Genomic DNA, 15,341 nt, shown 5'->3' on the forward strand with positions numbered 1-15,341 from the left:
GATTAGCATTGGGGAAAGTATTGAGTTAAACAGGTACAGCCTAAGAAGACACAAAACCCTGTTATTCTGCCCTAATTGCAATTTGTGGAAACTGGGAATATAACTCATGAAAGCTACCTCTTAACATATCCTTATCAGCTGTCCTCAACTTATAGAAGTAGTCTATAGCGCAATGTTAAAGCTCATGGTAACTTAGCATGGCTGCTCAATTTATACTATCCATTTTGCTTTTGGGGCCATAGAAAGCTACCTGATTCTGAGTCAGATCATTGGTCTATCTAACTTAGTACTGTCTGCACTGGCTGGCAGTGGCTCTCTAGGGTTTTTGATGCAAGGTTTTCCCCCAGTCCTACCTTGAGCCACCAAGCAGATGCTTTTGTTCTCCCCCAGAACCAACAAGGAAGGGATTCTGTTCTGTAGGATCCCTTATTCACTTTTCCCCTATTCTTGCTCCTGCCCCAGGCATAAAGCAGATCACTACTGTATTTCTCTTATGATGGTCAGTGTACTGAAGGAACTCATCCACTATATAGTTCAGTAGGTTGCTGCACTCTGCATAGACATTCAACGCATCTCTCACCGAGAACCAAGCCTGTTCCTATTTACGTTGCCTCTGTATTCTAATTCTTGGCCATGCTATTGCAATGTGTTGTTGGAAATATATATATAGAAGTTGGAGCTGCAACAATACGATGCACTGCTGAGTGCTGCTATTAAAGATTCTAACCACTCCCTCCCTCAAACCAGTTAGTCAGTCTCTGGCTCCTGAGCATGCTGTTCTCATTGGTCTGCTTTGAGATTTCCTTCCATTGGCTTTTTCCACTTTTTTTGTATTGCTACAAATCTTGGGGTTCCCCTATACCTGGTAGTAGCTCCCCTTTTGTGCAAGGGCCTGCAGCTTGAAAAGTGGAGCAGCATCCGCGTACACAACATTTTGCAGCACTGCCCTTCCTCTGCAAGCTAGCACTACCCAAGGACTGTGATGAAGATTGGTCTAGCTTGGTCAGGACTTGAGTAATTAGCAGGTAGAGAAGATGGACAATAGCACTGACTTCAACCAGACATAGCTTAAGTTGGTGGTGCTGACGTGCACTGCTGACTTTTACGTGAACAATAACTACCACACTATTTACTATGGATATGCTTTAGTGCAACTCGTATTCACAAATAAATGAAGAGTGTGGTGTGGTGTGCTAGCCTTTGGCATCTTGTGAAAATTTCACAGCCCTACAGTACATCAGTACAGAGAAAATATACTCAAGGCCTCAGTCACTCTACTGCAGATTTCCTGTCTCATCTCTTTGAAATTCAATAGTCAATATTCCTAGCATTGCTTAGCTTCTGACTTCTGGGGCTGCGGGGGGGGGGGAATCCAACTGTTACAATTAATTGCTTAACCATAATAGAAACAGGTACAAGCTTCCCCTTTCTGATCCTACTTATCCTCTTAAACTATGTTTTAGCAGCTTATATTTTGTTATGTCATCACATCATAAACTCTGGGGTCCTGGCCAAAAAGAAGAGTACAGTAATCAAAATGCAACCTATTGTGAAATCTAAGGGCCTCCTTTCTAACATTTCTAGTATATGAGAACAAGAGTCGGAGGAGGGTACCCAAGACTGTGAGAGTTTACAGCAGGACATCCTAGTGTGACCAGAGGCCAACTGGTTGTGACAACTGCAAGAGTTCAGTTCAGTCTGACCTCTGTGTATTTACTTGGATGTAAGTCTCACTATGCTCAGTGGAGCTTGCTTCTCTGTGCACAGAACTGAAACCTTAATGGTGTAGCCTAGGGCTGCAAAAGCAAATGTCATAGGAAGTGAAGGAGTGGTGGCTGGGAGGGACATTTTTCCTCTCTTTACAGCCGCCTTAAAAAAAAAAACACAAAGCAAAACATAGAGGTTCTGATCTCCTTCCATATTTGAGCGCTCGCATTTATCTGCTGTAGTCAGGAAATACAAGTGTACAGGGGCAGGCAGGACAAACCTTCAGCGATCGGGATTAAGCAAGGGCGTGGACGCTGACCGCTGTAGTTTTGAGTGAATAAATGTGGACTAGGAGGAAGTCAGGTTCGTAAATTGGGCAAATGAAGACGAGCGTTTGAGAGGAAAGCTAAGCGTTGCAGGCTGAGGGAAAAACTTCTATTCCACTTTCCGCTAAAATCCGCCGCTGAAACTCCTGCTGCTATAAATGGAACAGCCAGCGAGTTGTTTTTTTTTAAAAAAGAATTATGTACTCGCCGGATTCCTGCTGTTGACTTCTGCCTGAGGCGGCCAGAGAGCGCCCTTTCCAGCCGGCGCGGCCGCTAAGGGGACGCTGCGAATTCTCCTGCTCCACCTTAAGCCGCCAAGTGTAGGGAGGCTACGGGAGGCAACAGCGCCTCCTTAAGCGGCTGCGGGTCCCGCTCGGGCGGTGGTGGAGGCGGCGGCGCGTGCGGCTGGGGGAAGGGGAGGGAGGAGCTCGCGCTGCCCGGACCAGCCCGCGCGCCGCCGCTTCCAGCAGCAGCAGCGCCTGCCGGGCGGAGGGTCTAGTTGGCGCCGCGCGGGCAAGAGCTGAGGCCAAGGCGGAGCGGCGCACGGGGGCAGCGAAGCCCCGGGGGAGGCGGCAACACCATGGCCGGGCCCCCGCCGCCGCCCCCGGGCCAGGAGGCGCCGCGCTACCAGGAGTGGATCTTGGACACCATCGACTCGCTGCGCTCGCGCAAGGCGCGCCCGGACCTGGAGCGCATCTGCCGCATGGTGCGCCGGCGGCACGGCCCGGAGCCGGAGCGCACCCGCGCCGAGCTAGAGAAGCTCATCCAGCAGCGCGCCGTGCTCCGCGTCAGCTACAAGGGAAGCATCTCGTACCGCAACGCTGCGCGGGTCCAGCCGCCTCGGCGAGGCGGAACGCCCGCCGCCAGCCCCGCGGCCCCGCAGCGGCCGGCCCGCACTTCCCCGCCCAGCGCTCCCGCCGCCGCCGCCGCCACCGCGACGCCCCGGTCCTCCCAGCGTGCAGCGCCCCGCGCGGAGCCAGCCGCGCCGCCGCCGCCACCTCCTCCGCCGCCACCGCCGCAGCCGCCGCCTCCTCGTCGGACCGGCCGGGAGCGACCGCCGCCGCCTGCCCCCGCCCCGGAGGAGCCCTCCCCCGTCAGCCTGCGAGAGATTGTGCGCTACTTGGGCGGCGACGGCGCCGCGCCGGGGGGCGGCCGAGTGACTCGAGGCCGAGCGCAAGGGCTGCTCCAAGAGGAGCGGCTGGAGAGGACCCGCTTGGGTGGCGGCGGGGGCGGGGGCGGCAGCGGCAACAGCGTCGCCTTGCCCAGGGCGGAGAGAGGCGCGCAGGCCCGGGCGCCCAGCGCCAGGGCTTACAGGAACAAGGTGAGGGGCTGCCGCGGCGCGCGCGGGGGGAGGGGGTGGGGGCGGGGCGGCGGGGGCGCACGGGCTAGGGGGAACAGGTGAGCTTCCCCAGGACGGAAACGGACCTAGCGGAGGAGTGCGCGCGCAGGGGGTGCCCGAACACTGGGCGCGCGGGGGGGGGCGGAGGGGCGGGCGCCGGAGAGGAGCCGCTTTCGGGGAGGGCAGACGGCGCCCAGCCCCCCGAATGTTGTCAGCGGGCGCTCGCGCAGGTGTGCGTGTGTCTGGGAGGAAGAGTTATGGGCAGCGCCCAATCAAATCGCTTTGGCACGGGAGGGGGCGCCACGATTGGTGCCTGGGCTTCGACGGGGCGACATTCTCCCGTGCAGTTCCGAAGTATTGTGGGAAGGTGAGCGGAAAGGCCGCCGCTGGATGGCACAACTCCGCTTGGTCCGCGGGGAACTTGCGTGGCCGAGTTGGGGAGCGGGTAAGAACCAACCCCGGGCGTGTGGAGAGGCTCCGCTCACCTGCGTGCGTGGCCCTCCGGTGACACTTGTGCGGCGTTGAGGATGCACGTCGGGCCCTGGACAGTGGCCCCTTCTCCGACCTCGCCACCCCCCCCCCCCCGCCAAACTCAGGCCGTGCCAGGCTCCGTATAAACACAGAACAAAGAGTCAGTTTGTGCTTGACCTAAAGGGTTCTGTAACCTCCAATAAGGTCGGGAGGTGGTGGGAGTAGTAAGGCAGCGAATGCAAACGGGGAGCGGAGGGGGGAGCAGAAAAGGAGAAATCATGTGGTGTTGGTCAGGAGGGTGACCAGCTCTGGAATGTAACCCAATCCAGTAAGGATCAGAGCAATTATCAAGGGTAGAATACAATTACAGTCCAGTAAAAAGAAGCCCCTTTCGGTTCTCTTATTTTTGGCAAGTTTTCTGTTACAAGGATGGCAATAGATTTCCATAAATCTAGGCGTATCTGCCCAACAAAGCCAAGTGGAGGGATGGTGTGGCTGAAGTTTGATTCCATCTCTTCTTGGATTAGAAGGCTCCTGCTGTGTTTCAAAGAGCATTTTGCGGTAGTATTTTGGAGGCCTTTACCCAGACTAGCAACACCACTGGTTCCAAGTACAGTGGTACCTTAGGTTACATATGCTTCAGGTTACAGACTCTGGTAACCCAGAAATAGTACCTCGGGTTAAGAACTTTGCTTCAGGATGAGAACAAAAATCGTGCTCTGGCGGCGTGGCAGCAGCGGGAGGCCCCATTAGCTAAAGTGGTGCTTCAGGTTAAGAACAGTTTCAGGTTAAGAACGGACCTCCGGAACAAATTAAGTGTGTAACCAGAGGTACCACTGTACAGTGACTCATTTTGAACAAATAGGGGAAACTGAAGCAGGATTACAAGAAATGGCTCTGAGTAAAATTACATTGTAACCTGGAAGTAGATTGGCTTAGTTGTCAAAGTGTGCAATCCTGTTTATATGTCTAGACAGAAGTAACAGCCACAGAGGTCAGTGGTACTTAACTCCCAGGAAAGTTGGCATAGGATTTAGCAAAAGACCACAATCCCATACACCCTTAGCCTGGCAGTAAGCACCATTAACAACAATTATGTGTAGGACAGTACTGTAAAGTCAATAAAAATGAAACAAGGAACTTGAGGCACCAGCATTGAGTAAGCCTGGAGAGTTAGACACAGGGGTGATTAGTCTGGGGTGCTGTGGAAGCAGGGCCTGGATTTGTAAATATATATGTATTCTTTTTATGTTTGCAGAAGGCAGGTGAGGAGGTCAAAGGTGAAGAAGAAGAGGAGGAGGAAGAAGAAGAAGAGGATGAAGCCTCCACCATGTCTGAAGGTTCAGAGGTGGCACAAGATTATGAGGCCAGCAACTACAGCAGACCTGGGATGGGCCAGGTGAACGGGGACTGTAAGGACAGCAAGCATGGTGGGAAAGAGATCCCACCCAGCAGTGCCCTCACCAGAGACCTGCGCTCCCTCGAGGAGCAGCCCTTGAACAAAGGATCAGAGCGTCCCCACCATGAAGGAAATGAGCAATGTCATACAAAGGCCTCTTGGCCTGGAGAAAGTGCCTGTCACCATCTGGGGGGCAGCAAGAAAGATGGCAGCGCCTATCAGCAGCCAGACAGAGCAGGTATAGGGTATAGGGTGGGCGAGAGGGCGGTGGGGAGTAGTTGGCTAAGCTTGACTTTTCTTGGGAGACCCAGGCCCTAGAGGGATATGGCAAAAGATCCTAATGGAGGAACCATTGGAGATGGTGATAAGATTATTGCACAGGTTTTTCCAGTGTAAATAGACCCCTGGGGTCGTTGTGCAACTCACTATTGAGAATTATGCCTAGGAGCCCTAGGCCAGGTCAGTGGTATTATGGGTGGATGAGGAGCGGGGGGGGGGTCAGATTGTGGGAAGATGGCTTTGGCTCTCAGGTGTTTGGGCCATGGGAATTAAAACTGGCTTCTTGTTCTCTGCCTCAAAAGGGCTCCAGGCACATACACATGCACAAATTCATTCACCAGCTAGTTAAAGCCTCATTGCTATGTAAGAGAACCAGGCCCATTCCCATTTGTGTGTTTTTTTTCTCCCTCTCTCTTACTTTCTCCCAGTGTCACCAGCTGTTGCAGGTACTGAGCCCTCTGTGCCCTCATCCCCTGGGAGACCTGGCATCCAGGCAGATGGGAGACCCTTCAGCTGCACGTAAGTTTTGAGTGGGCACCGAAAACCCATTTGTTTAATGACAGCTAGTTCACCTATGACCCTCTGTAAGGAGAGAACACTTGAGTCCCCTGCCATCAGTGCCACCACCTATTTAGAAAAGGACCAGACAAGACGTCTTCAGCAGTGAGTAAAGGCTGACTGCATCTAGAAGGGCTTTCATCTGGGTAAGCTTGCCCCTAATTCTGCCCTGGTGCTTATGGAATTGAGGGAGGAGCTGTAGCTGCTGCCTCACCCCAGCTGGTTCTTAAGAGAAGGAGCAGCAGCAGCACTTAGCTTTTGCACACTCTGGGAAATGAAGCTGCTGTCAGAGTGAATGAGGGGCTGCTGAGGTGGTGGCAGTAGAGGAGGAAGCAATAAGTTAGTCCTGCAAGTTTCTTCAGCTGCCTCCCTCCTTCATTGGAGGAAATGAGTTGCTGCTGCCCTTCAGATTCCCCAGCAGGCACAGTGGGGTTGAAATACTTAGACGTCCTCATTAGGCTGCTTTGCACATTGCCATATTCGTGTGACTGTGATGCCATATTGGTGCCTCTCAATGGGGGCCTTCCCTTCCTGTTTGCTGGGCTAGGCTTCCTGTTAGCCTGGCCTCTGTCACCCATGTTCTGGGAACCTCCAAGATAGACTGCTGGAATGCACTGTCTATAGAGCTGCCTTGGGAAACTGTTCAGAAGCTGCAGTTCGTATAGAATGCAGCTGCTTGATTGCTGCCTGGGACTGGGTGTTAGGATCATGTTTTGCCTGTGCTATGCGGCTGCACTGGCTTCCATTCCATTAGTGGGTCCTGTTCAAAGGGAACTTGAAGGGCCACCTGTCTCCAGATATGCCTCACTGACTGAGGTGAGGTGGGTGGCAACCAGAGAAAGTTTATTTTTGCTGGTGGATCCCCAGCAAGTGATGGAACATCTTCTGCCCAAAGATGTTTCCCTGACAAGATGCTATTTTTCCTTTCAGCTCCAAGCAGGTGTTTTTTTTATTTACCCAAGCTTTTGAGATGAAGTTCTTGCTCTCTGTCATTTTGCGGCATTTGACTTTATTATTCACATTTTGTTTTACTCTTGTAACCCCTCCCCTTCCCACAGTATATTTGAAGTGTGGTTTAAAAATACACATAATAAATTACTGGGGTGGTGTTTGGGTGGCCCCGTACAGAAAAACTTGTCTCTTGCTCAAGTTGGGTTCTTTTTATGATCTGCCCCCCTCCCATTCTGGATCCATGCATGCACTCTCTTCTTTTTAACCCCTGGTGAGAAGTCCCCTTCTCATTGTGGAGCAGGAGGCCATTGGATGGCTGGGGTATGAATTCTCTTTTCTCTCTCTCTCCTCCTTGTAGCTCAGTGAAGGAGAAGCCTTCTGACCCAGTGGAATGGACTGTGAGTGATGTTGTGGATTATTTCACAGAAGCTGGTTTTGCTGAGCAAGCATCTGCCTTTCAAGAACAGGTGAGAACCTTGGGATACCAAGTGAAAGATTTGGGGATTAATGCTCAAGCGGAACTCTTAGTGAAATAGAAGGCCCTGAATGGCATGGGCACTGAATGTTTAACAGGGTAGGGACTTGCATGTATGCACACTCGGTTCCTAGTTGCTTAGGGGCTCTTTGTCAAATGTAAAACACGAGCCAGGGTGCATATGATTGTACATCAAAGCAGCAGTCACCGTGGGGTTTTCTTGCGTGCTAAAAAACCTGCCTTGCAAATAACAGAGGTGCTTGCCAATGATTAGAGATCTGTTTCAGTTATCCATATTGCCACTCCCCACCATTGCTTCCGACTGGTTATTTGCTTCAGGAAAAATAGTTACTAGAGCTCAGCAATCCTATTTGAATGTGTGTTTATGTTCATAGGAAGCATCCAGAGTGTTCTCCCACACACGTCTTCCCCATCCCTCTCTGCATGTTGCATCATGGGCCTCTTTCCCTTAGTATAGGATTTGGCTCCTTCAGCCCTCTCTCCTCTTGTAATCAAGGCTCTCTGCCTGGTCCAACTACAGCTGTCAATGGCACCAACCAAGGCCAAAGTCAGGCTTCCCTCTTCAGGGATCTGCACCTAATTAGAAGCATCCCACCTTGTGAGCTGGATGCTGTCTATGGACATCTGCACCTTCAAGCCACCTTTCCATATGCCCTGTTGCGACCTAAGCTCAACAGAGAGCGGGGTTGTTGTGCTTCCTATGCGCTGTGTTCAGATAGAAAAGACTGAAAAATACTCTTGTGACTATTTCAAAATATGAAATTCTGCTTAGGATGGGCATTTCCTGGTGACTTGTGTTCATAGCTGTCAACGTTTCCCTTTTTTAAAGGAAAATTCCCTTATTCCTAATAGGATTCCTTGCAAGAAAAGGGAAAAGTTGACAGCTATGCTTGTGTTGGAGGCCTAATGGGTTGATGGCCGGGTGTTAAACCAGTGGCATGAATCGTAATTGATAATGCTTAAATATGTGTTAAAAGGACTAAGCATTCAAGATAGGCAAAAAAATGTGCATAAATTCAATCATATCCATTCCTCAACCTGGAAGCTCGTCTAGATTTAAAGAACACTTTCCTTCTTCCCTCCAGTTCACTGAGGAGGGGGATTCCTTCTTAATACAGATCTCTACTATTGCTTTCTTACAAGTTGTGTGTGTGTGTGTGTGTGTGTGTGTGTGTGTAATCTATATTCTGTCTCTTAATGGGGGGAGTCCCTGTGCCCTAAACGCCCTGTTGTTTTGTCCCTCTGTTGCTCCCGCTGCAGGAGATCGATGGGAAGTCTCTTCTGCTGATGCAGCGCACCGATGTCCTGACCGGCCTCTCCATCCGCCTGGGGCCTGCTCTCAAGATCTACGAGTACCACATCAAGGTGCTGCAGCAGTGCCACTTTGAGGAGGACGAGGGCGACTCCTTCATGGGCTGAGGAGGACGGGCGCAGCTCGCGAAGGGTGTGGAGAGCTTGGGTGGGGAGAAGTGAACGGGGACTCTGCCAACCGCTACTGTCTCAAGTCATTTCAGCCTTTCTCTGCCTCCATGAAAAGAGAAGCAGCTGTGTGGGAAGGGGAAGAAGGACTTTGGCCAGATTTTTGTGAAAATGGTGGGGAGGACAGAAATGATGATCCAGGCTTTGCGGCTTCTCTACCCTGATTGTCCAGAGATAGGAAAGACAGGGAGGGAGGGCTGCAAAAAAAAAAAAACCCCACCCTTCTCCCAACCTGTCTTTGTTACTTACCCCAGCATTTTACTTACCATAGTGCATTGTCTGTTATTGGGAAAGGGTGGAAAGATGTGGTTTTTGTCCCTCTTCCCAGCCGCAGTTTAATTGAGATAATTTGTGCTTCAGCATCCCCCCTTTCCCCTTCCCCTTTACCACCACAACAACAGCAACCACAGTAGCACTTGATGGTCCTACCTGCTCCCCTCCCTTTGTTGCTGTTCTCAAGAAGACAAAGATAGAGCCTGCTGAAGGTGTCAGGAGGTTTTAATCAAATATCTTTTTATTCTCTTTTCTGTTTGGGTAGGCTTTTCTTCCAGTTTTCATGGCCGTTGCCCAGAATCAACTGCTTTTTATTATTTCTTTCTTCCCATTTTTAAAAAAATATATAAATATTTAAACTGGAAAAAAACCCAATTGGTTTAGTATTCCCAGACTTGTTAGCCTTCTGGAAGGGGTAATGGATCACCTAAAATGAACATGTGTCTAAAGGACAAAAGTATGTGTAAAAAGAGGTGGAAGTCCTGAGTTCTGCTCTCTTTTTCTCTCCTTTTTTATTTGAGGGTGGTGATGTCACCTAGTGGTATTGCTAATCAGTTTATGGGATGTATTCTGACTATTCCAGGGATGGGAGCAGAACTCTGGAGTTCTGGCTCAATTTTCAATGCTATAATCAACTGGGGTAAAAAGTGTGGTAACATTTGCACCATCACCAGGTCTAAAATGAAACACCTAGCGTTTAGGGAAGGTCTCATTGCAGTAGCAGAGGCAGATGACTCATCGTCTGTGTATATTCACAACCCGGTGGCTTAGCTGGTGCTTCTATAGCAGATAATATAAGTGGAGCAAACACTTTGGGGAATGAAAAGAGCAAGGAAAGGAAATGGTCCGTAGCCCTGTTCTCAGTTACGAAAAGTGGGGTGGTGGTTTTTGTTGCCTTAAGAAAGGATCTCCTCTTGTTAAAGCAGGCCAAGCCCGCAAAGGTAGACTGTAAAGGCAAGAGGAGGTGGTAAAAAAGACTACAGTGAAATTGGCTCTTTGTGCAAATCAAATGGAGAGGATCTAGCTATGGCACACAACACAAAATCTGAGTTTTCTTGGTGATTTTTCAGGGCACACCTCTTGAGTACCCCAGTTGCTTAGTAAGTGTCTGTTTCACAAACAGTTTGAAACTCGTTTCACTGTCACGGCTTTCTGTAAAGAACTGTAGGAATGGACACCTTTTGGTGAGGCGGCTGAGAACTCTTTTGTAGTATCTTAGACCCTTTTACAGAACAACAGTTCCTAGAATTTGTTGTTTTAGAGCCGTGGCAGATGAGGGTTGAAACTGGTTTAAATTTGGAATGTAGACAGGCCCTTAGTACAGTTTGAGGATCAGTGGATAGACAGTAGCTACCCTGTTTAGTTGTGACTCAGAAACAGAGAAGCGTACGTAGCTCGAGACACAACCCAACATGCATGCCTAGAGGAATGCACAGCTAGACAGGAGCACACTGAATTTATGTTCTCAAAATTTTATTTGGAACCATGAGGGCTAGAAACCTATTGTTTGAACTTTGAAAGCAGAGGTTCTCAATGTTGTAGCACAAAAGTGCCTCAGGGGCTTACATACCGGCTGCATGTTGCCCCCTATTGCACTAGACCCTACTATTTTGTCCAGAGCTGGGAATAAAAAAACAACAAGATTTTTGGGTTCTAATATGTATTCTGTTTATTGGCCACCAGTTGTCAAAAGAGCTGCCATAGGAGGTGAAATGCTTTAGGAACCAATTTAGATGACTCAACAGTGGGAGTGATTTTTCCAGCTCTTCATGCTGTCCTTTTGGGATCAGAGTAGGGCGCATAGAATTGGGCTGCCCGTTTACTTCATTGTTATTGACACTGGCCAGGGTGGAAAGAAGAGAGGACATTCATATCCACAGTGGAAAGGTGTAGATTAGAATGGACAAAGCCAAGCAAGGCTGTTCCAGCGCAGTGTTCTGAAAATTCCTCTGTGAGGCTTGGATGGGACAAGGTTGTGTTGCCTGTCGGTGCAGAGGGTAGTTCAAGTAAGAGACAAGACGGAAAGGGACTTCAGGATCCTAACTTCCTAGATATACTGTAGTACAGTTTAAGGGCTGATATACATGACCTTGTGCTGATGAATACACAGATAAGGTGTTGGCTGGTTGTGTGGTTTTTTAAAAAACAGATTTGTGCTTTGGGATCTAGGCTTGAGCTGGTTGGCAGTGGGCCCAGGTTGTAACATACAGGTTTTGGAAATTTGTGCAGGGGGAATGGCCTTGGCTAAGGCTGTGCTGAGGTGTGAACCGGGCTTGTGTTCCCTAATTCAACATCTACAAAATCCAAAGGCAAAGTTTCCTTAGTAAAGGTGGACACAACATATTGCACAGTCTTTTATGTTGATCTAGGCTAATCTAGCGACCGGAAGTTAAACACTTAAAGGCTAGGAATTAATTTGGACCATTCTAATGAGGAGAAATAGTATTTTAATACTACAGCTGGTCAAATAAGTGCTCCATCACTTTGGGTGACTCAGTTCCAACGAAGTTTCATCTCAACCTTTATTTGAAATCTAGTTTGGATGTGAAGCTGAAACCGGAGGTTGGGCTGGGGAATCACGTGCACCCACTTCAGTGTGAGACCTCGCACCTGGCGCCCTCTACCTCAGAGCTTTCCAAACTTTTCATGTTGGCGACACACTTTTTAGACATGCATCATTTTGTGACACAGTAATTCAGTTTTGCTAGCAAACCAGAGGTTAAACTAACCCCTTTCCAGCACCAGGAAGAGAGCGGGGAACATTTGCACGACACACTAACACACTAAGGTGTCGCTACACAGAGTTTGGAAAGCTCTGCTCTACCTGAATTGAATACATAAGAGTTACTTAACCTAGTCAGAGACTGAATCACAGACATTTCCCTAAACTTGCTTAAAATCCTTATTTCAATCATGGTGCAGGGGTGGTCTAGCACCCAATGTTGCTGCAGAAGCAATATGTCACAGGTGGTGAAAAGCGAATGGGGGTGCAGGGAGTGGGAAACATTCTAGGGCCATTTAACCAACTAGGCCTCTGGCAAAGTGGTCATTCCTCAAACTGCTGATCAGTGATGCCTTAGGTGTATGGTTGAAATATCAAGGAAATGCTTGATATTTCATGGGCTTCTCCTTGGAAATGGTGATGCAATCTAAGCCCACATACCCACCTGAAAGAAGTGGACGGAGGATAATTAAGAAAATACATGCTTCTAACGGACTTTGCAGCTTTCCTATTAATTCTTTAGATTTCCCTCTGAATAAGTGATTGCAACTAGCATTTGCTGATGAACATGGGATGGAACTGTCCAACTTTGGGACTACAAGTGGTTGAGCTTTAAGTACGTATGCCTCTGGATGTCCTCTGTTCTGTTTCCAAATGTGCTGCCTTGACTTAAAATGGATGGAGGACCTGTAGACGTCCAGAAGTTGGACTTCCAGCCAGCATGGCCAAGAATGATGGAAGCCGTAATGCAGCACCAGCATCTTAGGCCCTACAGATGCTCTTACACTCTGAGGATCCTTAGGCTGTAGTTCTAGACCTGCTTACCGTGGGATAAGCTCAGTCGAAGTGAGTAGAACCTACAGCTGAGTACAAGTTTGTTAGCTACTTTCAGCACCATGTGGCATTTAAATTGAGATTAACCCAAAAGCAGCTGGGTTGTCAACGATGAACAAATTCATTCAGGACTGGCATACTAAAGGTATCAATGTTTGTGGTGCTTACAACCAGAAGTTGATCTTTTAAAACAATAATGTGCTGCTCCTGTTTAGCTATGAGTATTTAACCTCGTGGCGAATGGTGGGACCCAATGCATTGTCCTGCAGCATCCACACACAAAAAGGCAATCAAAGCAATTAAACATCTGAAATACTTTGAGGAAAGGCCAAAATACTTGAAGCTTTATAATTAAATGGAAGAGGGGAGGTATGAATTGTGTGTGTTGTGGCAAGTCCATCTCTTCCCTACATACAGGCTATGCTTCCACCTCTGCCAAACAGACCAAGGACAGATTTTTTAAAAAAGCTATGCTTTGTCAGATAGTTGATGGAAGGCTGTTGTACGACGTGATGGCCACTGGCTCCAGTGCAGGGTCTAGCACTAGCTGTTTGCCATGATAAACTAAATGGACACACCTGATTCAGAGGCAGTCTACCTCGGACAGCCAGCTGGCAGTCTAGCCACTCTCAAAAACAGGATGCTGAAATGGATGAACTCTGTCTGAGGCCATGGAAGTCTTTATGTTCCTCATTCTGACTTCAATGTACCTTTGGGAGTAGATAATAAATTAGGATTGATTCCCCCCTTCCCCCAAGAAGATTTACAATGAAAGCAACAGCTCTGTGGCTGATAACTGTGTGTAAGGGAAGATTCTGCTTCAGTAAAAAATAGTAAAGGACTTTGAATTCCCATTGTGCTGATCCTTCGTTGCTTTCAACTTGGTAGCCACTGTAGGGAGTTCCAGATTGGGTCACTGTCGAGTTCACTATTATTCCGTTCTTCCTGAGAAGTGATTGCATGCTGCGCTTTGTGCTGGACTTCAGTAACATAACTGCATATTGAGGATGGGAATGGGGTGAGGGAAGATCAGAGGCTTTTGGTTTAAAGGATAATAACTCCTGGCTCCTATAAAAGGGTCCATTTGATCAATCCACTACGTTTGCATCTGTTTATAAGATGCTGAACTGGACTTTTTGCATGGCAAGCAACCATAACAGGACTCCTTGCCCAGGCAAAGCCTGTGTTCCTTGGAACAAAATAAGAGTTTGTGTGGGTCTTGGGAATGGCAAAAAAGCAAAAAAATAAAATAGAACTAATCCTGGGGAAAATCCTGCTACAACCAATTTTTTTAGGGAAGGTATAGGGGGCCCAGCTGCACAAATACAAATTATGTAAAGTAGGCTATGATAGACACCTTACAAATAGAACTTCATACTTGGTATAGCATTTTTTATAGTATTGGTTTGGATGTAGGTAGGTTGGAGAATCTGCACAGGAACTCAAGGGAAAATATATGCTGCTATGACACTTTTGAGACCACTTAGTGTGCCATTCCAACATGTCATTCAGAGTACACTCATTGGAATGAATGACTGTGACTAAGATTGGTTGATAAATTTCAATGGACGGGATTTACCTAACCAGCCCCTCAGCAGAAGCACCGCGCAAGCTTCCCCCTGCACACCATGTCACACCCAAAAATTGGTTATTTTGGCAAGGTGTGCGGGCGTCAGAAGAAATCCCAGAATAGTACACACGATGAGAGGGAGATGATTCTATCTGAACAGCTGGAAGAGTGATGTTGACTTCCACCAAATATTTCCTGAGTAAAACTTCAAGTTATAAAGCCTGAGGGTGCCAGTTAAGTCATTGGGACTTAAAAGGTAAACATACATCCCTTTACCTCATTTTGCTACAGCAAATCATTCTGTGAACTACAGCAGGAACAGTGTAGTGCTCTCTCTGCAGGATTTGCTTTATAAATCCCCTTGTTTTGTGGTAAAAACAAATAAGCAGCCAAATGCGTTGCCTGTCCCAGGCCTGGACTGTTACATTCTTTACCTTCCCAGTTATCAAGGTGCTGCTTCTCCACTCAACTTAGAAGAGTTAGAGATGGCACAGCAAGTAGCAGGCTCTTAAATAAAAGTCCCTCCTTTCAGTATGCAAACTGCAGCTGCACCTCAACCAAGCTTTAAGGTACAGGGGCTAGAGATGAATGTGTTGGTGTTGGCCACTGTGTGCAGACTGCATCTTTTAAAGCCCATCCATATCCTTTTGATGACATAAGACACAGCAGAACTGTGCCAGCAGCTTCTACTTTGTAGTTTTACTTGAGCACACAGAAGAACCGGCTAACCATCATTACCAACAATGAATTTTGTTGTGGTTACAATAGTAGAGCGCTCCATTAACAGAAGGAAGATGCCACCTGTCCCATGCTTCATAAGGGTAGGTGAAGAGTACAGAGCTAGCAGTTCAAATGGTTACCGGTAAATCTCTTATCCAGGCCTGAACTGGTACCTAATTTTGAAGCAATTTGCACCACCCATCATGCAGGACCCCAA

At 48.4% G+C, this 15,341-nt stretch overlaps 1 protein-coding gene across 1 annotated transcript; it reads left to right on the top strand.

Annotated features, from left to right (window-relative positions):
- Positions 1-2,472: 2,472 nt before the first annotated feature.
- SAMD1 (sterile alpha motif domain containing 1) lies at positions 2,473-10,921 on the top strand. The gene is made up of 5 exons (XM_083490785.1): positions 2,473-3,354; positions 5,102-5,480; positions 5,950-6,040; positions 7,389-7,497; positions 8,787-10,921. The coding sequence occupies exons 1-5, from the start codon at positions 2,614-2,616 to the stop codon at positions 8,943-8,945; spliced, it is 1,479 nt and encodes a 492-aa protein (XP_083346911.1). The 5' UTR covers positions 2,473-2,613; the 3' UTR covers positions 8,946-10,921.
- Positions 10,922-15,341: the final 4,420 nt, after the last annotated feature.

Source organism: Podarcis liolepis (genome assembly GCF_965112155.1).
Source record: "Podarcis liolepis genome assembly, chromosome: 2".
Lineage (NCBI taxonomy): Eukaryota > Metazoa > Chordata > Lepidosauria > Squamata > Lacertidae > Podarcis > Podarcis liolepis.

Coding starts and splice junctions, on each gene's coding strand:
- SAMD1 (XM_083490785.1), top strand. CDS start 2,614: ATGGCCGGGCCCCCGCCGCCGCCCCCGGGCCAGGAGGCGCCGCGCTAC. Junction 3,355..5,101: donor CCAGGGCTTACAGGAACAAG/GTGAGGGGCTGC, acceptor TTATGTTTGCAG/AAGGCAGGTGAGGAGGTCAA. Junction 7,498..8,786: donor CATCTGCCTTTCAAGAACAG/GTGAGAACCTTG, acceptor CTCCCGCTGCAG/GAGATCGATGGGAAGTCTCT.